The 27753-nt window shown below is 37.9% G+C and overlaps 1 protein-coding gene across 1 annotated transcript in view; it reads right to left on the bottom strand.

Moving 5' to 3' along the window:
* LOC140326857 (autism susceptibility gene 2 protein homolog) overlaps positions 1-27753 on the bottom strand; it is a 347808-nt gene that overhangs the window by 148684 nt on the left and 171371 nt on the right. Inside the window, exon 4 of the mRNA XM_072405875.1 lies at positions 27001-27036. Coding sequence (XP_072261976.1) covers positions 27001-27036 — 36 coding nt within the window. The remainder of the gene's footprint in view (positions 1-27000; positions 27037-27753) is intronic.

Raw genomic sequence — 27753 nt, 5'->3', positions numbered from 1 at the left:
TATCCTCTCCAGTCCTGGAGAGCCTAAATAAATCAGGCCCATTGTGTGCATATTTAAGAAAAGTTATTCTCTTCTCCTACAGTACATCTACCCCCAGCAACCAATAGAAATTCAGCCTATACAGTTTATAGACTGGAAAACTGTTTCTGATCCGGATTTGAGAAACTAATGAGAGCAGGGAGAGAGGCTGTATGAGGAGAAGACAGAGATTTTTAGCCATACAACCTCCACAACTAGAAGGCAGCATTTCATTTTGTATTGAGGGAGTGACTTTTAGTAGCTTTTCAGTGCTGCTACTGTTGTTTCATATAGTTGTGATTCTGAGATTATCCATTCCCATTCTCAAAACACATGTAAAACTCAGGCACAATTTCGCTCATTACATTTTTTAATATGTAATATACTGGTGCTACTAAATTCAATGTACTCACTTCATGCAAATTCACTCTGCAAACACTGCCTACTTAACAGTTACCCTTACCTTCTTTATTATATTAAAAATAATAATTGATTAAATGAGCCCCTTTTCATTATAATGCAGCCCTCAAAAACAGCCTAAATTTAATTTAATTTGCCTTCCTTTCAACTTCCATGCCTTTCCCTTTATTTTAACACAGTGTTCATTTTTCATATCATTAGTGGTCCAGTAAGCTACCCACTTCTCATGATAGTTACCACAGATTACAGTTTTAACCTGATGAATAAACAATGCCAACTGAAATGTTCCCTCCATTTGTCAGCATTACACTATTGATAAACTCTCTTACATTCTCAACAGCATTAGTTGTAGACTATATTAACATTAAGTGCATATTAGGAATAATTACAATAAAAGTAACCTAAAACTACTATTAGATATACCTTTTTTTACTTGATTGCCCATGTCTCATTAATTGAGGAAATTATATATAGAGTTGTGGATTCTCCATCTAGTGGTACATGTGAGACAAGTACAACTACCTTTGCTTATGTTTGCTGAATGACAGCTCAGCCTAAGTCTATTACACTGGAGAATGAATCGTATAAAATTAGCTAGAACAGACAGGCAGATTTGAACTACACAGTTCAATCAGCTTAGCACAAACCATGCTTTCTTGCTAAGCCATGGCTTTAAGAAAGTCTAAATTCAAGAAACTTGGATTGTATGATTAGTGTTAATATATTTGACACTGCAGTAGATTATAGTTTTTAAAAACATTCAGAATCAAAAGAAAGTCAATAGGAAAAAAATGCTTAGCAATAAAAGATGGATGCAAATTGGTTAAGGTGCACCTATGGCTTTAAACAGGACTTACCGTTTAAAAATGTATATTACTTATTCCTGTAAATATGTAGATAACAACTAGTATGACTTCCTTTTGAAGCTCAACCACAATCAAACTTTTTTTTTAAATCAGGTATAGATAAGGGCCCAGTAAGAACACATACTGGTAGGGGAAAAAATGATGATACTGATTTTTGAAAATTAAGAAAATAAAAAGTTATTTACCCACTGCTTTTGTTGCAATCTCAATAGAGATGCAACTAGCAAAAAATACAAAGATCTAACCTTCTCTGTCTAAAACTAAAAGTTGTGGCTGGGAATAGAATTTTCCTTTAGGGTATAGACTGAGAAGAGTAACATTTGAGCACCTGAGCACACAATACTAAATAGGAATACAGAGATTACATACTAAAATGGACATTGATAATGTACATATAGCCATTTAATGGGCTCTAAAGTAAAAAGAAATTCTGTGCAGGTTGGGTTTGTGTGAAATGCTCTGCTGATTGTTCAGTGCACAGGGGAAAGCGAGAGCATATCAGATTGATTTCTACTTGCTCCTGACAGCCTGTGGATTGAAGTAGATTGTCACAGCAGGTTGCGACCATCATTAGCTGCAGTCTGAAAATAGCTGATAGCAGATGGCATGCTCACATAAGCAAGAAACAAGCTTCCATGTAAGGAATGTGGACGTGTTGTCATATCTAAACTTGATCTTTTTGTTCATTTTCAATGTACTTCTGCAGCTAATACATCATAGAAGTCTTTATTTTAGGTCAATGTAGCACTGTGCCTTGGGTGCTTTTTTTTTCTATCGGCCACCAGCATGGCAACAGTATTATATTCATCATTATTCTGGGGTATGGCAAGAAAAGCCCTGGTCATCTGGTCTTTGTTGCCAGGACAGATTATATATTACATGGTCAGAGAAATACTGCATGCTATATAGGGGAACATTCTTGAAACAAACACTAGACAAAAAATAGTTCATTCAAAATTATGATTGCACCACCCACTAACACTGTATAATTATCGTTGGTAGACTTTGAGGATGAGTTATTGGAATACTTTGGGCTGTTCACTTAGCAATGTAAGTAATTCGTGCTCAGTGAATGGGGAGGTAAAAAACAATTTAAATGTAAGCAACCCTTCTAAAATCATTCAGACTGTATTTTTCCATGGCATTTATCAAACTCAGGTGCCTATAACAAACTATTTCAAGCATCTGGATGTGATAGCAGGCTTTCACTGCTAGGCTTTTTCACGTGTGTTTAAGTTATAATAAAAATATAAGTGGGTACACATGTTCTCAAGTGGCACTTTTCTGAACCTATTAGGAGGGAAGAGCTCACAAACTCCCCTTGGATACTGCATCCAAAAAAGTGCACAGCAATGTTGCCACCTCCAACCAGCAAATAGGGGATAATGAACAAATCTATTCAGTCCAATGTACAGCTAATGCTCCAATGGTAAAACTGCTCAAGTCATGTTGTTTATTTTAGTTCACCAAATATTGTTTAAAAATAAAAAAATCACTAAATACAAAACATGTAATTTATTACTCGATAATGTTCGCAAATAAGCAATAACCATGAACATTACATAACCCTTACAACACAAATAAATGGTTCAGTTGTAAGAAAACACAACTGGAATATAGTGGCCATTTCAGTGACCAATAGGTAGGTTTACAGAAAGCAGATAATAAATGGGATTAAATGAGAAGGAAAATGTATGTCAGTAGGTTATTTCTCTGTAAATATCATGAAAAGCCTAGTTTAAAAGGAACTTTGAGTAAGATGATATGTTTGACATGAAGTTTACAAAATATCATATTAGAATTCAAGCAATCTCACATGATTAAATTTAGATTAGTTTTTTGTTTACTTCTAAACAGCTGAAAATCCTACTGCTGTAGGGCACTGCCTAGACTAGAAAAAAAGGAGTTGTTAAATATAGATGAGTGAAACAGGTTACACAAATGAGTATTCAGCCTTGAGCAATCCCATAAACCTGAGCTGTAGCAAAGTTTGGTCATCTTCACCTGAAGGTTACATGTTGCTAAATACATCAGTAGATCATACCTTGACAGCCTTTTTTTATTTGTGATAAGAGGTGATGGGCTAGAACTTTGTGATGAGTTATAAAGTGGTGACTTGTACTATTAAATGAGATTTATTAGTTAAAACTCAAATATTATTCAGAACTAGAATACTACATCTAGATAACAGATGTGCTAAAAAGACTGAATCATGTGGGTAGATATGGTTGTCTTTTTTTCACCTGTTGTTAACTCACCTATGCCCTGTGTATAAAATAATGAGCACCTTGTAAGCCACGTTTTTTTTGTGAAACTTTATAAAGAATAGATAAAGACATTCTAACAGGCAACAGACAGGGTGATGACAAGGTGGAATGGGGGGTACAATTTACAGGTCTGAAATAACGACAGCTCCACCCATGTTCACACAATATACCATGCAAGGCAAAAAAAGAAGAGGAAAGCTTGCAAAAAAGTATTGTATTGATGTAAAATGAAGTGCAAACTTATTTCCATGTACCTTTTAATTAATTTAAAGTGTTGATATATTTTACTTTTTACACATCCATGATCTCCTTCGCTTTTCTCCCATCCTACATCAAATGTAACCCCTGTAATGCATTTATTTACCCTTTTCTTACTTTACCTCCATTTTTCACATTACTGAGTGTGATTCAAAACTTTTAAACAACGATTTCACAGTGTATACCATTTGGGAGTGAAGAAAAATGCCCCCTCTATTGATGGTCATTGAAGTAAAAGTGACTATACGTTAGTAGGAATTTCAATACCTCTACATCAATTGTTAGTACGAGTAAACATCAGTGGGAGTAGTAAATACCTCTCTGTTGATTTTTAGAGAAAATAAAAATCCCCCCCCCCCCCCCATTAGTGGTCATTTGATCCAATAAATGTGGCCTTGTATTATTGGGAGGAATATTGCTTTTGTGTCAGAGGAATAAATGGTGCCCCTGTGTCAGTGAGAGGGATAGTGCCCCTGAGACAGTATGGGAATCATGCTCTTCTGTTCATGGCAATGGTACCCCATTACATTTCAGAGGTCAAATAGATTGCAAGCTCCAATGTTCTGTGTTGGCAAGCTAAGCTTGTTATTAAATCCACACCATTTCCTCACTAAATATTATTAATGCACAAGTTTTGGGAGAGGAAGATCAGAGCAAGCAACCAAAAAACTTTTGTCTGTCACTTCTCTTTTTTTTGCAGGCCCATAGATTCAAACGCATATATATTTAACATGGTTGGAATATTAGACCAGTGTGTTAAAATAAACTTGTTGTTGCCCATACTTAAATTTCTGCTGCCAGTGCTGTTTTGAGGGTTTGGATTTTACAGTGCTGTGACTGTAGATGTTTCAAAAATCATTTAAGCCTCATTTCCTTGTCCAACTTATATTTGTCAGATTGAATAATAATCATCCTCTGCTAAATGGCTAAAATGAAAACATCAGTGCACAGATATCATTGATTAAAACATTATTATACAATTTCTGCTGGCCTCACTTAGTAGACCGCTTCATACATGGAATACATGACAAATATACTAACGTGAGACATGCAGTACAAACCCCATATCCCTCTGTAAGGGTTCTCATCAGGCAAAATAAACAGTGTACAGAGCCATATCTGTGGTTAAAACATATTACAAAGTTTTTCTATAAGAGGTACCTTTCTAATTATGTAAAATAAACAATATAGACAGAGTCATTCTGTTTAGCTGAAGTGAAATTCTACAGAACAAAGCAGCTAGTTAATGGAGTAAAAGCTGTGTAAATTGTTGGGAGAAGCCTGCAGCAAGCAATAACACATTAAAGCTTCTTTCTGCTTCCAATAATGGACTGCAGACGATGATCATGGGGAGTTCTGGGCGAAAGGGATCATTCTCCTGCACGTGGGAACAGTTCAAAGGACACGAGCCACACAGAGTAATTCCGCAGCAATTTGACCCCCTGAAACGCAGTTAGAAATGCAGGCCTGCCCCTTAAAATCTCAACTACAAAAACTTGTATATCATAAAGACTACATTCTGTAGCAATTTCCTAGATTCCTGGGGTTAGAAATCTAGATTGCCAATGGATAAGTGAGCCTTAAAATCACATCCCTGCTGACAAAAATTCATTTCTTATAACTGTCTCCATTTACTGGAATGCTGAATCTTTCCCATGGGGAAGGAACAAATGAAAATGTTATTTCTCTGCTCATGAACTCATACCTTTCTGTCTGCTTTTCACTGTCGGCAATTTCATTCTCTTCCAAATTTGACTAAAGCCCGTGACCTGAGGGAAATAATGTCTATATAATAATCTTCTGAAAACTCTAATTCTCCGTCATGTTTTTTGGATGTTGCCTTGCAGTTTATGAAAATTGCGATGAGATATGAAATGTAAGTGATGTGATGTCCTTGCCTAACATCATCATTTTGTCTGCTGAACATGCGGCAAATAGTCATAAAACGTGTCAGATTGTCTAATCAATTCGGACATATCTGAGTGCCCGGCCAGGTGATAGCCTGACTGCTTCTCCATTAACTAATCAACTCCAAACGATGATTCAGTAAATGTATTGAAATTGCTGTGATTGTTGATTAATCTTTTTCTGAAATAGCTCAAATGAAAGAAATTTCCTTTATAAGCAATGTATGAAGCTCTATGAAAGACCAACACTGTGTTTGACATATTTCTGCACATACTAATATTACAATGTTATACAGTTTATAATAGTATACAGTGCATATTCCACCATTCACAAGCTTATGACACCTAATACAAATAAAAAATGATTGGTAGTGCTAATTAGCAGGCCATTTTCCCAATTTCTACAGTATGTACCAAACAAATAGACCAAGAGTGGATAATATGAACTAAGTAACTTGTAAAACTAGGTTGTATGGGAAGTCACTTTTTTTCAAAGGATGAATTTTTTGAAAACTTCTTCAAGCATTGGGAGGTTTCTGTAGGATCGGAGAGGAATTTGGGATCAAAACTGAGAACCGATGTCATTCATCCTCACTTAAAGTAACATTGTACATGGGAGGAAAGGGCAAACCAGCAAATTTGAGATTCGCATATTAGAGGATCTGAATTTGTAACAAATGACAAGTGACAGTGTGCCTCAAATTAAATATCTTGACTGGGGTACTACTTTAATTTGGGGATGCATCCGTTGATTAGGTCTAATTTTATCAACATTATGTTCCCAAAAATTGAGGTCAGCTGACTGACTGAATGACCATCTATACACTGAGTTTTTTTCTTTCATCTTAGCACAAGTTTTTTCCAAGATGACAAATCCAGGATTCATTGGGCTCAAATTGAGAAACAGCAGATTTAGGGAGAATGAAACATCATGTTCACACATCGATAGACTACCACCCTAATCTCATTGAGAATCTTTGGGATTATGTCATGGTCCAATTTCCCAATCATTAATACACAATCTTGGTGAATAATGAATGCAACTGAATCGAATTAAATATTGTGACATTGCATAGGCCTATTGAAACACAATATTTGCACACTGTCGATAAAGCTAAAATGTCACGGATCTGCCACAACTGTGAGGAAGTGGACCCTCTGTGCAATCTGTATGAGCTGAGGAGCAGAGTATAAGGAACTGCCCGGCATTCACCAGACCACCCCGCAAGGAGAGATGGACTTTGCTGTGGACGACGCCCAGGTTGTGGCCCTCAGACACACCGGTGCAGACAGCAGCTGACTGTAGATAGAACCAAAGTGTAAAACCAAATCACTAGACAATCTCGAAAAACAGGACAAGACCAGGTCAGGGCAGGTGGTGAACAATGAAAGTCAGAACAAGCCAGAGTCAGAACCAGGGAATCAGCACTTGGAAATAGACACAAGCTGGAGCCTCAGGTAAACCCACCTATTGCAAAGGCAAGGAGTGTCAGTCTGAACACAGCTTGTATAGTGAGGCGAACAGGTAGGCTGGGCAGGGACTGGATGAGCAGGTGCAGATAAATCAGCTGGAAAGGTTGGGCGACGCCTCCAACTCCAGAGCCTGGACAGAGCAGCTAGAAGCAAGGTAGGGGAACCAACTGCTGCTGATCTGACATATGTCTGGTGAACAACAAGTACCAGATCAGCTGTGCTGCTAATCTGTGACAGTACCCTTAGTCTTAGTACTATAGTCTTAGAGCCCCTCCTCGGAAGGGATACCCCGGTTTCTTGGGAAACCACCCATGAAAATCCTTCACCAGCAGAGGGGCATGAAGATCTGTGTGAGATACCCAATACCATCCTTCTGGAGCATAACCTCTCGAATGGACAAGATATTGCAGCTTGCCACGGAGCAGTCTAGAATCAATGATGGACTCTACTTTAAACTCTTCCTCAGAATCCACCTGGACAGGAGCAGGAGGAGAGGATTTGTGGGAAAAATGGTTGAGAATGAGCGGCTTCAGGAGAGACACATGAAAAGAGTTGGGAATCCGAAGACTGGAGGGCAACTGCAACTTATAGGTAACCTGATTATTCTGCGATAAGACAGAGAAGGGTTCAATAAAACGGGGAGCAAGTTTGCGAGATGGGACCCTCAGACGTATATGCTTAGTTGACAACCAGGCCTTATCTTCTTGTGCAACTCTAGGGGCAGGCCTCCTCTTTTAATCTGCCCACTTCTTGTAGTGAAGAGTGGATTTATGCAATGCTCTCTGAGCATCTTCCCAGACTTTGCCGGAACATCTGAACCAGAAGGAATGGGAGGAGGTACTCTGGGGTGACACCCATAGGTCATGAAGAAAGGGCTGAAACCAGTAGATTCGCTGACATGGCTATTATGAGCAAACTCAGCCCAAGGAAGCAATTCACTCCAAATGTCCTTCCTGGCTGATACATAGAGACGGAGAAATTGTTCCAGGCACTGATTGACTCTTTCAGTCCGACCATTGGACTGTGGATGGTAGGCAGAAGAGAAGTCCAGCTGAATCTCTAACAGATGACATAGGGCCCTCCAAAAAACGAGATGTGAACTGAACTCCTCGGTCCGAGACTATGCTGGAGGGAAGACCCAGGAGGCGGAATACTTCTAGGAAGATTTTAGCAAAAGCTAGAGCTGAGGGAAGCCCTTTCAGTGGAATGAAATGAGCAATCTTGAAAAAAAGGATCCACTACAACCCAAATACCTGTGTAACAGTTAGATGAAGGTAGCTCTGTGATAAAGTCAATAGAAATATGGGTCCAAGGACACTTAGGTACAGGCAGAGGAAGAAGTGGACCAGACGGTAATCTTCCTGGAACTTTATTTTGAGCACATTTGGAGCAAGCGGCAATGAAGCCTTTAGCAACTTGACGTAAGGTTGGCCACCAATACAGGTGTGAGATGAAGACAAAGGTTTATCGCAGCCCTTGGTGACCGGCAACCTTAGAATTATGCCCCCATGCAAGGATACAGGGACAGAGAGACCTTTTTACAAAATGTAAAGGAGGAATGTCTTTCAAGAGTACAGGGGCAGCCAAGAGAATTCAGGAAGGATCAATGATATGTGAAGGTTCTGGTTCAGCATCTTTAGAATCAAAGGAGTGAGACAAAGCATCTGCCTTAGTATTTTTGGTCCCAGGGTGAAAGGAGGGTATGAAAACAAATCTAGAGATGAATAGGACTCAGCCAGCCTGCCATGGTTTAAGTCTTTGGGCAGTCTGGAGGTACAGGAGGTTCTTGTGATGGGTGTATATCTTAACAGGGAAGGGAGCTCCCTCAAGAAGATGATGCCATTCCTCCAATGCAAGCTTCAGAGCCAGAGGTGCCTTGCTGGGAGAGAACAGCTTCTACCCCCACAGCAGAGGCATCCACCCTAAGAATGAATGGCTTACTTGGGTCAGGGGACATTCAGACAGGAGCTGATGTGAAGGCCTGCTTCAAGACCTCAAAGGCCTGAAGAGCCTCCTTTGGCCATACCTTGCAGTTGGCCCCCTTCTTGGTGAGGGCTGTGATGGTAGCAACAATTGAAGAATAATTCTTAATAAACTGCCGATAGTAATTGGTGAAGCCAAGAAATCTTTGAATCGCTTTAAGCCCTTGTGGTAATGGCCATTTCAGAACAGCAGAAACTTTTCCAGGATCCATACCTATTTCCTGATTGGAGACAATATAGCCCAGAAAAGGCACTTCAGGGAGGTCAAAGAGACATTTATCCCATTTGGCATAAAAGTCATCATTAAAAAAGTTCTGAAATACTGCAGGGGCATTTCAAAGCCCAAATGGCATGACCAGGTACTCATAATGACCATCCTGAGTGTTGAAAGGTCTTCCACTCATCCAATTCTTTGATTCGGATGAGATTGTAGGCTCCGCGCAGATCTAGCTTAGTGAAAACAGTGGCAAAATGGATGTGGTCAAACAATTCTGAAATCAGGGGCAAAGGATATCGATTTTTAACTGTTATTTTGGTCAGGCCCCTGTAATCTATACAGGGATGCAGGAACCCATCCTTCTTACCGACAAAGAAGAAACCAGTGCCAGGAGGTGAGGTGGATTTGTGATTGAGAGCCCTTTCGAGCTTCTCTTAATATATTCAGACATGGCCCGAGTTTCAGGTCTAGACAGGGGATAGACACAGCCACGAGGAGACTTAATCCCAGGTAAGAGCTCAATGGAGCAGTCATAAGGGTGATGAGGTGGCAGGGTCTCGGCCTTTCGCTTGGAGAATACATTCATAAAATCTTTGTAGGAATCAGGAAGGCCAGGCAAAGGTGCATTCTCAGTCAGGCAAACAGAACATGCTGGATCAATTCTCTGAATGCAGTGGTGAAAACAGCTAGAACTCCAGGACAGAATGTCTCCAGAAACCCAGTCTATCACTGGAAAGTGTTGGCGAAGCCATGGCATGCCTAGAAGGAGTTGGTTGACAAGCTTGGGCATTACCAGGAATTCCAAAGTTTCAAAATGGAGGGCACCTACCTGTAAGGATAGTGGCCTGGTCTTGAAACCAATGGGCTCAGGAATTAATGTACCATTGACCACTGAAATAGGAATGGGCTTTTCCAGGGCTACCAGTGAATCCGGTGCTTAGAAACTACGCTCTGATCCATGAAGTTGGCTGCGGCACCAGAATCCAGATAGGCCTCAGCCCAACAAGTCTGGTCGGGAAAGAAGAGCTGTACTGTCAATATAACGTTTTTAGAAGGAGTGCTGAATGAAAGACCTAGGGAAACCTCCCTACCATATTCTAGGCCAAGGCTTGTGGAAACTGTGTTGCATGTTCCTGGCGATGTTCCCAGAGGCGTCGATCAATTTTGATAAGGAATAGTGCATAAGAGAGTCTTTAATCTTTTCAGACAGTCCTAGCCGGAACTGAGAACAGAAAGCAGAATCGCTCCACTTCGAATCAGCAGTACAATTTGCTTCAACAGGGGAAAAAAATTCCTTCCTGATTCCATGAGGCAATCGGATGTTCCCTGGATCAACAGTCACTGGTATTTTTACTTTAAAGCCCTAATACCCAGTTATATTCTGTGCTTCTAGAAAAGCATCCAGCTTTTTCTTAAAGCAATCTATAGTAGTTGCTGAAACTGAGGGAGCTGATTCCACATTTTCACAGATCTTACAGTGAAGAATCCCTTCCTTATCCGTAGCCTAAACTTCTTTTCCTCCAGACGCAAAGAGTGCTCTCCTGTTCTTTGTAATGATCTCAAAGTGAATAATGGTGAAGAGAGTTCTCCATATGGACCGTTTATATATTTATATACAGTGATCATATCCCCCCTTAAACGTCGCTTCTCAAGGGAGAATAGATTCAGTTCAGCTAATCTGTCCTCATAGCTGAGCTTCTCCATTCCTTTTGTTAATTTAGTTGCCTTTCTCTGCACTCTCTCCAATTCCACAATGTCCTTTTTGTGAACTTGATCAGTCTGGGCCTCCTGATTTTCTATTCGTGGCACCAAGGCTTGCAGGGTGCTTGGCAGTGAAATGTGAGCGGGGTCCATGGCCTTTGCAAACTGTCACAGATCTGCCACAACTGTGGGGAAATGGACCCTCTGTGCAATCTGCACGTTTGGCGGAGGTATGAGCTAAGGCGCAGAGTCTAAAAACACCAGAGCACCCCGCAAGGAGTGATGGACTTTGCTGCAGATGACGCCCAGGTTGCGGCCCTCAGACACACCGGTGCAGACAGCAGCTTACTGCAGATAGAATCAAAGCATAGAACCAAATCGCTAGACAATATCGAAAACCAAAACAAGACCAGGTCAAAATCAAGGTTAGAACAAGCCAGAGTCAGAACCAGGGAATCAGCACTCGGAAATAGACACAAGCTGGAGCCTCAGGTACACCCACTTATTGCAAAGGCAGGGAGTGTCAGTCTGAATACAGCTTGTATAGTGAAGCGAACAGGTAGGCTGGGCAGGGACTGAATGAGCAGGTGCAGTTAAATCAGCTGGAAAGGTTCAGCTAGAAACAAGGTAAGGGAACCAACTGCTGCTGATCTATGTCTGGTGAACAACAAGTACCAGATCAGCTGTGTTGCTGATCTGTGATATAAAGGCAGCCCAGGAAAATAGAAATTTTAGAGTGGTATTTTTTTTTTTTGACTAGGCAGTGTAGTTGCATGTTGAGTTTTCTGGCAGCGCATAGATACTTTGGGGTACTCATAGAAGTTAGTTGTTAGTCTATAAAACAACTGTACCACTGACATAATTGATTGTACCTTCTTGTTGGCCAAGTTTGTTTGTGCAGCAATACTTTGTGCAGGCATCCCAAGGGACCAATAACAAAGCAGGGAAATCTATCCGGTATTATTGATTTTACATCCAAGCCCAGTTACTTATGACTATCTTTTTGCAAAGGACTGGGAAATCCCACAGAATCTGAAATGATGAGGCTCTTCTCAACCAGACAGAGATTATGATTATCCTATATTTGCTGTATATTCCTTTAGAAAAACATTGCACTTAATGAACGTTTGGAGAACACAGTCCTGCTTACAAATTAGCAGGCATTTATGGAGCTGGCAGCTTTTTTTTTAACATAGTTGACTTAGCACTTGGAGAATGTAGGATACATGGTCCCCTTATTTTTAAGTTGTGAATTAACCTTGTCTGGTGGAAAATTTAAATATACACTTAAACACAGAAATATATATGCTTTATTCTCCTGTAAGTAATAATCCTTTACAAAACTTTAAAAGGCTTTCAGCAATGATTGTACACGACCAAGCTTTAAAGGTCTTAAGCTGCGTACACACGTGCAATTTTTGTCGTTGGAAAGGATCTTTCACGATCCTTTCCAACGACAAAGGACTACACGATGCATGAACGGTGCTGTACATACAGCACCGTTCTGCTCTATGGACAGGGGAGGGGGAGAGCGACGGAGCGGCACCCTGCTGTGCGCTCTCCCCCTTCCCTTTCATTAGGATCGGTCGTCGTTCATCGTCCGTGGATCCGCCAGGACGGTCGTTCGCACGATGGACGACGCCGACTGTACACACGTCAGATTTTTATCGCCCGATAATCGGCATCGGCCAGATATCGGGCGAAAATAACACGCAGCTTAAGAAACATTTATGATCTATGTTACACGATCTTATACATACTTATTTAAATGTTCTGTGATATACCTTCCAAAAGACCCATACATTTTTTGGCTATGCAATGTCCTATTTTTTTTCTAAAAATCCCTTTGATGCTAACTTGGTACAATATTATAGGCTATGTATAAATGGATATAATTAAACAGGAATATTTGTGGCTGGGCCTGGTCCAAACAACATAACCCATACCATTACACAAATCAACCCTTTATGATAAAAACATTCTTTACCCGTACTGTTACATTTTTGTAGGTTAGTTTGATTAGTAATGGCAATCATACTGATACTAAATAGTACATTTATAAAGATGCTAATGTGGCATTCACCAAAAATTCACAGGTGGTTATTAATTCAAAACACGTTTCACGAAGACTCATCTGGAGTGAGTTGGTGATTCACTGCTTTATAGATATGCTCCTATAATACCCATTTTACATTATTATCTCATATAGGAATGTATAAGCAGTTTTAAAATGAATGACATGTTGTCTTGGAATGTTTACAGCAAATTCAATTACATCAAACATAAAGTAATGCTGAATTTACAGCTTGTATAACATACTATACAGCACCAGACATACCACCTGAGAACAATAAGTGAACAACGTATTGGCATAATTGAAATTCTTTGTAAAACAAGATTTATTCCTAGTAGAAAGAAAGGAAGCTGAAGTAGGAGAGGATGCAGAAGACAGAACAAGAAAACAAAAAATATAAGATATATAAAAAAAAAATAATTCTATGGAAATCTTAATATGAAATGGCATTTGATCCATTATAATAAAGAAATTATTAATTAAATAATTGAATAATGTTATCAATTATCAAGTATTACAGTAGTAACATATATAAAAATATCAATTTATTACAAAAAATTGTTTAGTTAGTATTTAATTTAAAATATTATAACTATAATAATCATTTACAGCATTTAACTGCATGTAACTGGGAAATCCGAGAAATATTCTTAAAAAAATCTTTGCGCAAATTAATTAAAGTTCTGCCAATCTTTTAAAATACGTTAAATGAGATATGCCTAGAATGCTCTAAAGCAGTGGTTGCCAACCAGTGGTGGTCTTCGGCTCTGTCCCCCATATGGACACAACTCGCCCACTCTCCCATCGCAGGCTCAGACCTGCTTGCTAAACATCCTGGGGGAACAGTAGCGCTGGACTGTGGACACAACTTTTGTTGGGTCCACAGGCCTGCGCTATTGTCTCCCCAGGATATTTAGCAAGCAGGTCTGAGTCTGAAATGGGAGATTGGATGAGTTCTGGCATCATGATGTCACTCTGGGGGAAGTGTCTTCCCCTTTGAGTGACACGCGGCTCCCTGTGCATTCCGTGGATTTAGTGGTCTGTGAGACCTGAAGGGTTGGCAACAACTGCTCTAAAGTTTTACTGTATGTAATATTTACATTTAAAGTACATTATATGCCTCTGACCTTTGATGGCATGGAACCTGGTTGGCCATCAAAATGTTGGGAACAAGAATTTGCCTGTCCCTCCCCCATCCACATTAAGTCCATAAGAGCCTGGTTTCCTATGTAAGTTCCCCACTAAGGGAAAACTAGAAAAGAGGGCTAACTCCAAGGTATGCTTATTTGTGATGTATTTACTATTTTATATAGAGAAGAGATCATTAATATTTTTTAATATGCAAATGGATATTCCCTGCTTGCCATGCTCACTCTCTGGCTTCAATACTCTACTAAGAACTGACCAGCATGGGCCCAAGCCAAGATGAGCTAATTCTCATGCACATGTAGAGTATGGGTCATCCACGCCTGGTCAGTGAAAACAAGGACTTCAAAACCAGATGAAGACAGTGATAGCAAAGGAGTGACAAAGGACACTGCAGTCCCCAAAGTGCTGGAGGGGGGGGAACTTGGCAGGTAAGTGTGCCGTAATGTGCAGGAATCATGAGCATATTTGTGTAATATGGCAAAACCCTTAGCACCAGCAGCAGAGTTACATTTTCAGTTTAAGCCTTATTTATACTATCTAGAAAGAAATACTTTATTACTTCTGCTTTATTATATCTAGATATAAAAATGTTTTCCATCTTCTAACCAAATGACAATATCATTTAAGCTTGCTGTAAAAAGGAAGTAAAGTCGTAAAGATGGATATCACATCTGATTTCGTCTACATCAAGCCAGCTGTCTAACTCCTGTTGGCATACAAACTATTTTAAAAGTACATTGAAGTCAGATGTGAACTTTTGAAATGCTACCCAGGGATGATTAACATTATCCAGTGGATTAAATTAATATGCTATCTAAAGACATCTTCCAGCAAAATATGGCAGAGCATTTAGGCGGGCCTGCAGGATCCATAGAAGAGAGGTGAGCTAATAAGCTCTGAAAGATTCTCATTTGCAAAGGGAAAAACACACGCACTGGTGACAGATGGTTCAGAGTTCTACTTGAGGCTTGGAAAAGATGAGGCTAAAACAGATGATTCCAAATGACACTTTAAATTCCCCATTACAACAGAATGAAAAGAAAACAATCATCTTGTTCTTAGACTTTGCCTCAGCTATTGTTTACTCAGTGAAGCTTGCTAAATCATATGAGAAAAACTCAATACAATTATTAAAACCATATTATTAAAAGCCATAAGAATATACAGTATATATATATATATATATATATATATATATATATATATAGACCTAGTTAATGATGTATACAATGTAGCATGTCTAAAAATATACAATTCTACAAATGGTGTTTTTGTCATCATCTCAAAGTTTATCCCTGTCTTTCATAATCTCTACATCTGCAAAGACTTAACAAAGTAATATATGTACCTTAAAATACATTTGCAAACACTGATGTAAAAAAACAAATAATGAGTAGTACTTTCTTGAGATAAGGTCCTACTATCGCATTTGCCAATTTTGTTACCTTTGGATGTGGCAGCTGTACACATCATGGTCATTGTCTAGGACTTTCAAGGAGGTGAATAACCATGATGCATAGGTGTTTGTCACTAATTTTCTTAATTATGTCATAAAAGTTTATTTCTTGGTCCATGTCCCTTAGGAGTCCAGCTACACTAATTAATAAATGTATATATTTCTAAGATACAGTCAAAATGTTTATGAGATGCAGTTTGCAAAGAACATACATTATTCATCAGTTAAAGGTCTTGGAACTATTTAGTAACTGTAGCCTGTGACAAAATATGTATATCACATTTTATTTCATTTCATTTATATCACATTTGTATATTATATTTCAAATTTTCTTTGTATATAATCATAAATACTTTTTGAATGCTGAAAACACCCAACCATAGGACTTAGTACTCTAGCTAGAATTGAACTATACTCTCTTTGTTTCGGATCACAAAACCTGTATACCACATAAAAACATCAAATTACCAGCCTAATGTTATCAAGTTTATGTTTAATGGTATTGGTACCATGAATAGAAAAAAACAAAATGAAAAAAAAAATATAAATATAAATAGAGAAATATAAATAGAGAAATACAAATAGAAAAAAAAACAAAACATGCTGTAATGTAGAAATATTGCTGAATTATTGTATTCACAGGTATAATATTCAAAGCAGTGTAGTTAACACTGACAAGCTAGTTTTATCTTCAGTTCACATAACAAAAGTTAGTGATCTGTGAACATGTGATTGACTTAACAACGATCACAAGTTTATGCTTATAGAGACATATATGTCACTTGGGTGTTTGGATCTTTACTTACTTAAAAGATTAAACCAGGCAAAGACCATCCAAGTAATTAAGATACTACTTTAAGTCACGCTGCAAGCTAAGCTTTCACTTTGTACATCAATAATATTGGCTGTTAAAACTGAGCTCCATTTAGAAATCTAATAAGCAAAATTCCAATAAAAGTAAAATGTTCATCAAGAGGGACTCATCTGACTATTATTACATATAAAACAATTTAAATATGCACCCTCTGGCATTTAGAAAAATCAAAATGTATCAGAAAAAGTATAAAATGATCTTTGATTGTTTTAAAGGAAATTTGTGCATATCTTGACATTTCTGATGTCTTCAGGAAAATGCTGATTGGTAGACACTGACCAATTTTAGTTACTAATATAAAAAACTGCATATTTATTAGTATGTGCTAGTACCCCCTTGTTACATTCAACAACAAAATACATACTGTATAAATGAATAGAGGTCAACATTTTTATTCAACTATTGTTGGAAAAAGGTGTTAAATGAAGTATTTTCAACATGTATCAAGCATGAGTTTTGCATCTTCAAGAGATTAAGAAGGATAAAAAGAAGTAGTTTTGGAAATCATACAACATAAAAATATGTAAATCAAAATAAAAAATCAATACAAAATTAAAGTAATACATAAATATGTACAGCCACATCTTATCCATTATATATGTATATATTAGCATTTATGTAACAACCATATAGCAATCACAATTCCTTGCATGGGCTAAAGGAGAATAAAAGCAAATGACAAGCTATGGTGTTGGCCAAAAGTCAATAAGTTTAGGAGTCAATGTAAAAAAACGATTTAGTAATTTCCTCTCATGCTTCCAATCCACACAACCTCTTCTCAACAATTGACTCCCTCCTTAAGCCCACACCTGCTCCCCTCACAACTACCTTCTCTGTCCAAGACATAGCCACCTACTTTAGAGATAAAATTGACAAAATCAGACTTGATGTCTCTGCTCACCGGGTCACTTCAACCATATCCACCCCCTTCCACCTGTAAATCATCACTGGCCTCTCTCAGCCCTGTTACTGTGGAAGAAGTCTCCTCTCTTTTCTCATCGTCTCCATCTACTACCTGTCCGCTTGACCCAATGCCTCTTATCTACTCTGTGCCCATTCCTCCACCCTGGCCCCCGCCCTAACTGAACTTTTCAACCTCTTCTACTGGTAAATACCCCTCTACTTTCAAACATGCCATAATTCTCCCTATCCTGAAGAAACCCTCACTAGACTCCTCCCTACCTTCTAGCTACCGTCCCTTTGTCCCATATGTTTCCAAACTTCTTGAGCGTCTAGTCTATAAAAGACTCAACTACCTGAGCTCCAACTCTCTCCTTGACCCTTTCCAGTCTGGTTTTAGAGCTGCCCATTCCATTGAAACAGCCCTTACTAAAGTGGCCAATACCCTTATCTGAGCTAAGTCACAAGGCAACGTTTTATACATCCTTCTCCATGATCTTTCCTCAATGCACCTCAATGACAGGTTGTCAATATATTCTGTACCTTTCAAGAACCTTATTCTGCCCACACACTTGTAAAAGCCACAGCTAAAAGCCAAGGATAGAACTTATGCGCTCCTACTCAACTCATATGATACAGCCAAGGGGAATTTCAGGACAGCTTGCTCTCACAGAATCTGAGATTTGTGCAGTTAATTTTTTTCTTGGGGGTGAGTGGGATTCATTTTTGGTGGGGGGAGCAATCAATAAGCTTTGGGCTGGGGAAGAGAATTGTACTGTGGTGTTTATTTTGCTGGGAGTAAGGAGATTTTCAAAAATATTTTATGCTTAGGAGTAGGTTTAAATACAGGTGCAGGAAGAATATTCGTCAACTCTTTATTAAAATATAATTGAACCTAAAAACTGAAGATTTGCTAGGTCACACATCTAAAAATGTTAATTGTGGCTCATTTATTTCCTTAAAATCTACTTGGGGATTCCAACTGAAAAGTTGGAGAGCACTTCCTGTTATATGAAGGTGCCTAGGCATTAGTATGCCTACAGCCTTGTAGCTGTATATCTGCAGTGTGAGATCTAAGGCACTAACTGCCTCTGACTGCTGAACTGAAAAGATTTGGGGTATAGTTTAGTATTGTCATTATGGTGCTGCTCACTGTCCTCCTGGCTCGAGGCTCTAAAGTGAGAAAGCAAGCTGCTCTACCAAGATGGCCACAATGCAAAACACAGGAAAAAGACCAGCTTGCACAGGCATTACTGATGACTAGTATTTGACCTTCCTAGTGGGAAATTTTGGCTACAGCATCCAACATGCATTTTATCGTTAAGTAAGCAGGACTGTACTTTTAATACACCTGAATGTTGCACTCTGCAATAGCTCTGCTGTGTTTGAAGTATCTAACTACAGTATATGCTAAGAGCATTATGATCAGAAATATGCAACGCACAGAAATCTTTACAGTGTGCAGCTGTCAGGAGTAGGGAATATGCAATACAACATACAAAGTGCAGTGATCGGGAATATGTTATGTACAGTGTATGTTACATACTCCTAGCTACCATACTGTGTATGCTGTGCTGTATTTCTGCACTCTACTATTTACTATTGCAGATTTTGAATAATTGAAGCCCTTCACTGGTCAAAATATCCCACCCACCTTTACCATTCAACTCCTTCTAACCGATTCCACATGTTTTATTCCACCATCCAGCACTGCCTATACACCTGCTTCTACCAGTTTCAGTTGGTTCCCAATGCACTAACATCATTTATTTTCTTTTGTGAGAGGACCTACCTAATAAACAACAAAAAGGAAATGTCATGTCATGCAGGTAGTGGACACTAAAGAAGTGCTGAATAAAAAGAGAAGACCTGGAGCTGAAATGTCATGTAACAGTGGCTTTAGGTGAGTAAAAATGGCATTTAACAGTTAAAAATGATTGGGAGTGGGAGAGGCTTCCTCTGTTCCGGAACAAAGGCAGATTACAGGAGGGCATGGGACCCAATCCAGGAAAGTTCTTTACTCTAGTAAAAGTGAGTTAGTTTTTTTTTTTGTTCCGCTTTAAGTCTGTCAAAATGGTGCGTTTTACTTAAAATGCTGGGGTCCAAGATTTTACAGAGCTTTGCTTCATGATGTTTACCTTTTACAACAATCTGAAGACTGGTGGACAAATGATCAAGAAGCAAAGAGAAAAAAGAAGCAGAAAAGGTGCTGAACTACAGAATAATACCTAGGAGCACAGAGAATTTTGCAGCGCAGTTCCTCAGGTGCAACTTCTTTTCCTCAAGTCCCTCAGAAGAACATGGAGCACAACACCAAAGAGAAAATTTTATTCAACAACTCATAAAAATACCAATAACCTCACATGGAAGATATTCAACTATGAGGAAAACAGGAACAGTGGTGCCCAGGAACAATAACATAAGAAAGTGGGCTGAGGGAGTGGCATACAGGCCAGGTGATCAGTCTGCAGGAGATAGCTATAAGGCTACTTTTTCTAATATTATAAATATTATTGTGGGGCTGAGAGTGTTTTTGTTTGTTTTATGCCAAGCCAAACTTGGTCCTTACGTCCTGAATTTGTGTAGCTCAGTTAACATTGTTATTTTGGTATTTTTCATGTGTTGACATGCTTTAGTATTTGTGTATTTGTCATTGTGGATGAGCTGGAGTTTACAATAAATGTCTTTTAGAAGAGACTTCTTTGATTTCCTCAACATGTATATAACCCTAATATGAAACGAAACCTAATAAAAAGAAAAGAACAAAAAATTCTACATATTGTTTTACAATGGTCTAGGAAGAATAACATACAAGCACTAAAAAGATTTCTCTAACCATAAAGCACTGCAGACCAGTATGTGAATTTGCTGCTTTCTATTAAATGCATTGAATTACACAAATTTGATTAAATGCTTTAAATTATACTTGTCAAGAGCTTAACGTTCATATACCCCTGAGGAATATAATAATATTCAACATTATTCAGTTTCTTTCTCCTCTGTTCTTAGTAAATGAGCTTAGATTATAAGTGCAAGCCATAAATAGTTTCTTCCCACACTAAGTGATCTCAAAGACTATGGGTAATAGCATAAACAAGGATGTATAATCAGTGTTTTTCCATATTGTGGGATAATGCAATAATCATATTTATTACAAACACATGTCAAAGTAAATTGTTATAAAAGAATTCTCTCATTGTCTATGCCACAGAAGACATCTGGTGTATATTTATTTTTTGTAAGTTAATAAGGCTCTAGGCTTGCCTAAATAAGTAAAGCAATTTTAAGAATAATTTTTCCAATGTACAGTCCAAGACGTCCACATGGTTGATATTTACCAAAAAGATATGTTTCAAGACATCTTAGACATCTAGACATCTTAAGGCAGCACTATGCCAATGCTATGCTATGCTTAATTACTTTCAAACAATATATAAATTATGCTACTATTGTTTTTATTTTCTGTGCTAGTAGTAAACAACACAGGCTGGCAATCCAAGAAAACTTTGAACTGCACGGTGCTGGAAGAAAAGGCTACTCTAACTAAAGTGTTTGGAATAACAGGATTGGTCAAATTTTGTAGAAATGACCTAGAAGGCATTCAAATAAGTATATTATTTTATAATAACTGCTTCCACTCACTACCTGAAAAGGTAGGTGAGACTGGGGTCATTTGGCCAAGTGCCAAAAAAGTTGTGGTTTTGATGCTTTGGGAGTTGAAATGGGGAGAACACACAATATCCCATGATGACACAGTGAGTATTCCCCAGCAAAGTATAGATTGGCCAAACAAAAAACAAGGATTGTTACAGTACTGTTAAAAAAATCCTTCTTGTATCATATTTGCTTTTAGAGTCCAAGATAATGTGCCTGATTAAATAAAGCTCTCTTAAAGACTGGGGAAGATAGACTATCATGGAAGAGCCTGGGTGATCCAGCAAATCTGGAATGAATTTGTTAAAAATAATTTGCTATTAGTTGTCAATGTTTTTAATCCTGGACCAGATCTATTCCAGGTTTGCTAAATCACTCATATTCTTCCATGTTAGTCTACCTTGTCTAGCAGGAGAGCTTTGATAAAATATGCCCAAATATAGATATAAATATCTTTACTTCCGCAAGGACCCTGATCCCTCCACACATCCTGGAATCTTTCTTTGTCCAGGCGCCATCTTCTTTTGTCTTCTTTCTCCTTCTGCCTACATCACCTGATCTCACACTGAGCAGAAGCGACATCTGGTGACATAGGCCACTGTAAATGGGAAAAATAGAGTGCTGATCTCATGGCACTTTTTTCCCATTGCAAGAAAAAGCCCATTCTGCGCATGTAGCTCAAAGCCTCCTGAGATATGTATGTATCCCAGGGGGCTCTGTATCCTAATATTTTATTAATATTTTATTATTATTATAATATATTAATAATTTACAATATAATACTATGGTTGCCTTATATAAAAGGGTTATCTACCCTTTCATATAAAGTAAAAAATCTGGTGATAGATCCACTTTAACAAAAATTTTAGCATTGCAAATAGGATATATGTGTGGGCACAGATGGATTTACCCAGTATGCTTTAGAGTTCAAATACATGACCTTAGTCTATTTGTATACCATGCCAGTACCACTGGTATTTCCCTTTCACTGGCTCTCCAGGAACAGGAAGAATAGGACATACGCAATATACTGCTGCCCCATATTTTTCATGCCATATGGGCCAATGAGCTAAAGAAAAGTTTTTCTCTTGCCAATCATCACATCATGTGATAACTGTTCTCCTCCACTCACCCAAACAAAACCTTTTGAATAATTTTGATTCAATATAAGATACAATTTATTTTAAGTAACTGCAATTTTATTATTACTACAGTAAATTATGGTTTCCAAATTGTATTTACTTGAAGTAGCAGAAAAGATTCAAGTGCTTTAAAGTAGAACTATAGCTTCCTCCTAAAAATATTTGCACTTTCATTTTATTTCATTTTATTTTAGTTTCCCAAAAAACTCCCACACAAACATGGTAAACTTTTCCTTTTCCTAATATCCTTTACAACTCTTCTAAGCATACTCCAGCTTTATATTTAGGAAATACCACTTAGACAAAAGTTGCTCAAGTTTTACCTTAGATGATCAGCAAGTGAGAAAAACATATGTATTAGACAAGACTATAAAATTATCTGACTGTCTCTATGTTCTGTCTGTTGTGTATGTTCTGTCTGTGATTACACTGCAGGACTTTTATTTATGTTTCAATTTTTTAATACATTTTCTTTTTGAAAATAAAACATATTTATAATGTTTAGAAGTGGTGAAAATATTGAAACTCTCCAGGAGTTGGGACTATTTCCAAGTTACCAACCTTAATTCAGTATCAGAGAAAAGAGTAACAGATGGAATTTCTTATGTTCACCAAGCTTCTGAAATAGGAGTATATGAAAATGACACTGATTACTCTTGCATGCACACACAGTCTGCTCTGTTTCACTACTTTGAATTTTGGGAACATAATGTTGGTTTAAAGATTCATGTAATTTCATGTTATGCTCATCATGAAATAAAAGATAATTAATATCTAATATGAATGTAAGATCCACAGTACAATGGATACCTCCTGTGCAAATACACAAAGAATCAAAAATAATGATACATTAAATATACAGTATTTATTTTGCATGAAAGCATACATTTTGTATTGAGTATAAAGCTTTGACTTTTGTTAAAGTTGGTATAAATTAGGCCTGGAACAATCATAGGATGGAGAAGTGTTTCCTGACCTTTGTAATATGGATAAACCCTTGAAAAAATTTTTTGGTCTTCTGGGAACCCCTACTATAATTATAATATCCACAGCACACAGGAAAATAGCTTGGTGGTCATTGGGAAGAATGTTTCTTGCAATGCTGGCCAGTGGGAGGAATGCCACCCTTACAGAAAAAAAATAATTGTTGTCACCTAACCTAAGCCCAGAGTCACAAACTGCTCCTGCTCTAGGATCCCCTAACAGCCGTTGGAGGAACTCTGAGAAACATCGCATTAGAGCCACAGGTGATGTAAGATTTGGGGCTATATCCAAAAATGTGCATAAGCACACATATTAAAATCAGTAAAGACCTGAAAAATGTCAGTCAAACAACATGAAATAGCCAAGTTTAGCCAATAGCAAGACCTGACTTAAAATATATAAATCTGCTCTCCTCTACTATAAAGATTGTGATTGCCCTTTTTTCTACATTACAAAAAGCCACATAGTTTTTTCCCATGCCAAGAAGTGCCCAGCACTTGATGCTTGGCAGTAATTAGGCTCTTTTTAGTGAGCTTCCTTTCCATTCTTGTTACTGGTGCCCATCATTCATTCTAAATCATGTGATCAATCAGAGTTGGTTCATTGATTTTACCCAGAAAGAGTCACTGTTGTAGGTTTGCAAATATATTCAAAAACTGTCAGATTTCATATATAGTATAGGGATAAAAGTATCACACAAAATATATCAAGTGTGTTATCAGTGTATACATTTAGTAGGTTAGATTGAAAAAAGTCCATCAAGTTCAACTACTAGGGAAAAAACATATCCCAGATAAAACACCCTATAAGACATAGGTCCAGAGGAAGGCAAAAAAAACCCTGGTACAATTTGCTTCAACAGGGGAAAAAAAAATCCTTCCTGATTCCATGAGGCAATCGGATGTTCCCTGCATCAACAGTCACTATTATTTTTACTTTAAATCCTTAACCACCTGGGAGGTTAGCCCGCGCCTGGTTCGGGGTAAGAAAACTTGCTACTATCGGTTACCCCGAACCAGGCGCGGGGTAGCTAAAAATATAATCACGCATTACAATGCAATCCGATTGTCATACAACATTGTATGACAATCGGATTACAACTAAAAAAAATACTTACCTTGTCCCCGCAGCTCCTCCGGAGACGTCTGTCCTCTTCTGTCTTCATCCGGCATGTGCAGTGACGATCTTCGGGGTTTCCCGGTGACGTTGCTGCAAGCGGCGGTGCGGGCGGGAAATTCAAATAACTTTGTATTGAACTCAATACAAAAAAGCTGTATTGAGTCCAATACAAAGAAATCTTTATATAATATATATAGTTTTGGGGAAGAAAAAGTGCGTCTTATATGGCAAAAAATACGGTATATCCCCCCTTTAACGTCTCTTCTCAAGGTTCTTTTAGTTGCCCTTCTCTGCACTCTATCTAATTCCACAATGTCCTTTTTGTGAACTGGTGCCCAAAACTGGACTGCATATTCCAGAAGTGGTCTGACCAATGCTTTGTACAGGGGCAACACTATATTAGTACACTATATTAACTGCTACCCAACTGTCTACCTGTTTACTTACTTCCTCATAAAAAGAAAGTAAATTTGTTTGACAACTTCGGTCTTTCTTGAAGCCATGCTGACCTTACACCTATAATGTTATTTTCTAGCAGAAATTCCTCTATGTGGTTCTTTATCAAACTCTCTAGGACCTTTCAAACAATGGATGTTAAACTAACCGGTCTGTAGTTACCTGGTAATGACTTTGCTCTCTTTTTGAAGATAGGAACCACATTGGCCTTACGCCAATCCATTGGTACCTTGCCAGTGACTAAAGAGTGTCTAAAAATTAGAAATAATGGTTTGAAATAACCAAGCTCAGCTCTTTGAGGACACGTGGATGTAAACCATCAGGTCCTGGCGCTTTGTCAACCCTAATTTTTCAACTTTTCCCAGCTGTTTATCAATCATATCAATTCCGAGCCATTGTGACTCATTTAAGGCAATGACATTGCTATTATGAATGTAGACTTGAGCTCTGACATTTTCCTTTGTGTACACAGAGCAAAAAATAGGTGTTTAGTAAATCTGCCTTTTCTTTATCCCCAGTTACCAACCCAGCGACATCCTTTAGTAGCCTACATGCTCAGATTTGATCTTTTTGTTATTAATATATTTTTAAAAATTTGGGGGGTTTACCTTACTTTCATTTGCAATCTGTCTTTCATTTTGAAGTTTTGCACATTTTATTTCCTTTTTACATCTTTTGTTATCATCTTTATAGTTTTCAAACGATGAAGGTGATCCTTCATTTTTATATTTTTGGAATGCCTTTTTCTTGTTCTTGATGGGTTTTTTTAACATCAGCTGTTAGCAACATAGGTTTTAATTTTAGCCTCTTAAACTTTTTACCCATTGGAATATATTTTTCAGTGTGCTTTTGTAGAACAGACTTGAAACATTCCCATTTCTGTTCAGTGTTCTTTGAGGACAATATTTTCTCCCAGTCCAAGTCACAGTTTCAATCCTACCCTTCAAGCTTTTTCATGCTGGTATTAAGATATCAGATATGACCAGTCATGTAGTGTTTGAAAGCCTCGAACTACCGAGGAAGCTTTGAAAATAGACTGTGAAATATGTTGAGACAATATTATGGACCAAAGTTACCTTATTTTGTCATCTATTGATTTTTAAAATAAACAGTAAGCAGAATGTGTATTGGTTCCTTCCAATGTGGAGAAAATGGTCTGAGTGTGGAATAGCAAGTTGTATCTTGTATGTAAAAAAAAAACCTTTTTTCATTGCTATATGTATGGTTATAATTCCATACTTATGTAAAGAAATTGATTGGTTTATTTTATCTGGTTTGTTTCTTCAAACCTTTATTTTGTTTTTGTACTGTTTTGTATCATAGTCAGAGATCACAGTTTTCCAGCTCAGGCTTGTAAGCACACTTTGGTTGGAGCAAAACAAAACCTATCCCAAAATGTTTGTTTAGAAAATAAGCAGTCTAACATAGATATAACATGTATAATCTTAGGTTGGGAATAAATAGACAAAAATAATAATACTGTATTTACAAAAAAAATAGCACACATGCCCTCACAAAGAGCTGAACACAATGTGTCATTACAGGTAAATAAAAAAACTTTGGAAAAGTTTTTGTTTTGTTAATTTGTGTATCTTAGATTGTAAGATCTTTTAGACAGGGTCCTCAGGTTTCCTCCTGTAATATTTTCCCATAGGGAAATTCCTGTTTAATGTACAGCCCTGCATAATATATTGGCACTATAAATAGAGGTTATTATTATCAATAATAATATTTTACACCATGGTCAAATCAGTATTGCGGAACATTTGCAGACTTACCTGCTTAGACTATTACCATGTAGACATTGGAACATTTAGACTTAAGATGAAAACAGTTCAGTAAGATAAGGTCATCTACATGAAACAAGACTTGAACTGCAATAAAACACTTTGCAATAAGACATGGAAAAACATTTTTTTCATAACACAGAATATACAACTATATGTCAGCTAGGCAGTTCCTATCAAAAAAGAGGTAGAACGTGCCATTTTCATCCTACACATCCTGATTGTTGATGGTTTTGACATTATACAAATACAATAACATCAGTCAATGTTAGCATACTCTTAAAAGTTACACTTACAAAGTAGCCAGTTCCCAGACTGGAAGCAGCTGAGCTCTGCAATAGAAAACAGAAAAGAAAAACAAAGTGGAAAATTAGTGTTGTGTTTTTAACACGTTCCAATCTGCACAGCTCATTACCAGCACTTTCCATATTATTTCATCACCATATCACAGCCCCGACATGCTGGTCCTTGTCAGTCACTACTGGAACAAGGAAAACGTTGCTTAATTCCCCTTCCTTCACTTCCCCTCCTCTTTTAAATCTCTTAGCGGTTTGGGGATGGCAACGTGTTATGTACTGAATTCCAGGCTTCTGCCGTGGCTGTAATTGCCAATTTATTTGACAGGCAGCTGGGTAATGATGGCATTTCGCCCTGCACTGAGACTAAGCAGACACTCATCAAACTGCCTCCCTGACTTGCTGACATTCACTGCCCTGATCCCAAGTTACTATGTATTGTGGCCACAAAGTGGCAAGAGGGAGAAAAGAACAGACTAACTTCAAACAGGCAAATCCTACAGGGCTTGGATGACTTTTTCAGTGTTTGACCTGCTTGCCAATTGATTCCCGGGGGTCAGAGGAAAATGAGGCATGTTGTAAACATAATTAGTAGTCTGAGATGTGAAGAACGTGTAGGCACAGCCAGGGAACTAAAACATCAGGCAGCCGCAGACTCGAAAATTACCAAACTTTGAGATACTTCATCATCTACAATAAGATCACAATATTTTCTATATCAAATTTATAATCAAAAGAAACAGTCTTTAATTC

The sequence above is a fragment of the Pyxicephalus adspersus genome, chromosome 1 (assembly GCF_032062135.1).
Source record: "Pyxicephalus adspersus chromosome 1, UCB_Pads_2.0, whole genome shotgun sequence".
In the NCBI taxonomy this organism is placed as follows: domain Eukaryota; kingdom Metazoa; phylum Chordata; class Amphibia; order Anura; family Pyxicephalidae; genus Pyxicephalus; species Pyxicephalus adspersus.
Note: the sequence above shows the minus strand (reverse complement) of the source record. Positions and strands in the feature narration are given on the sequence as shown.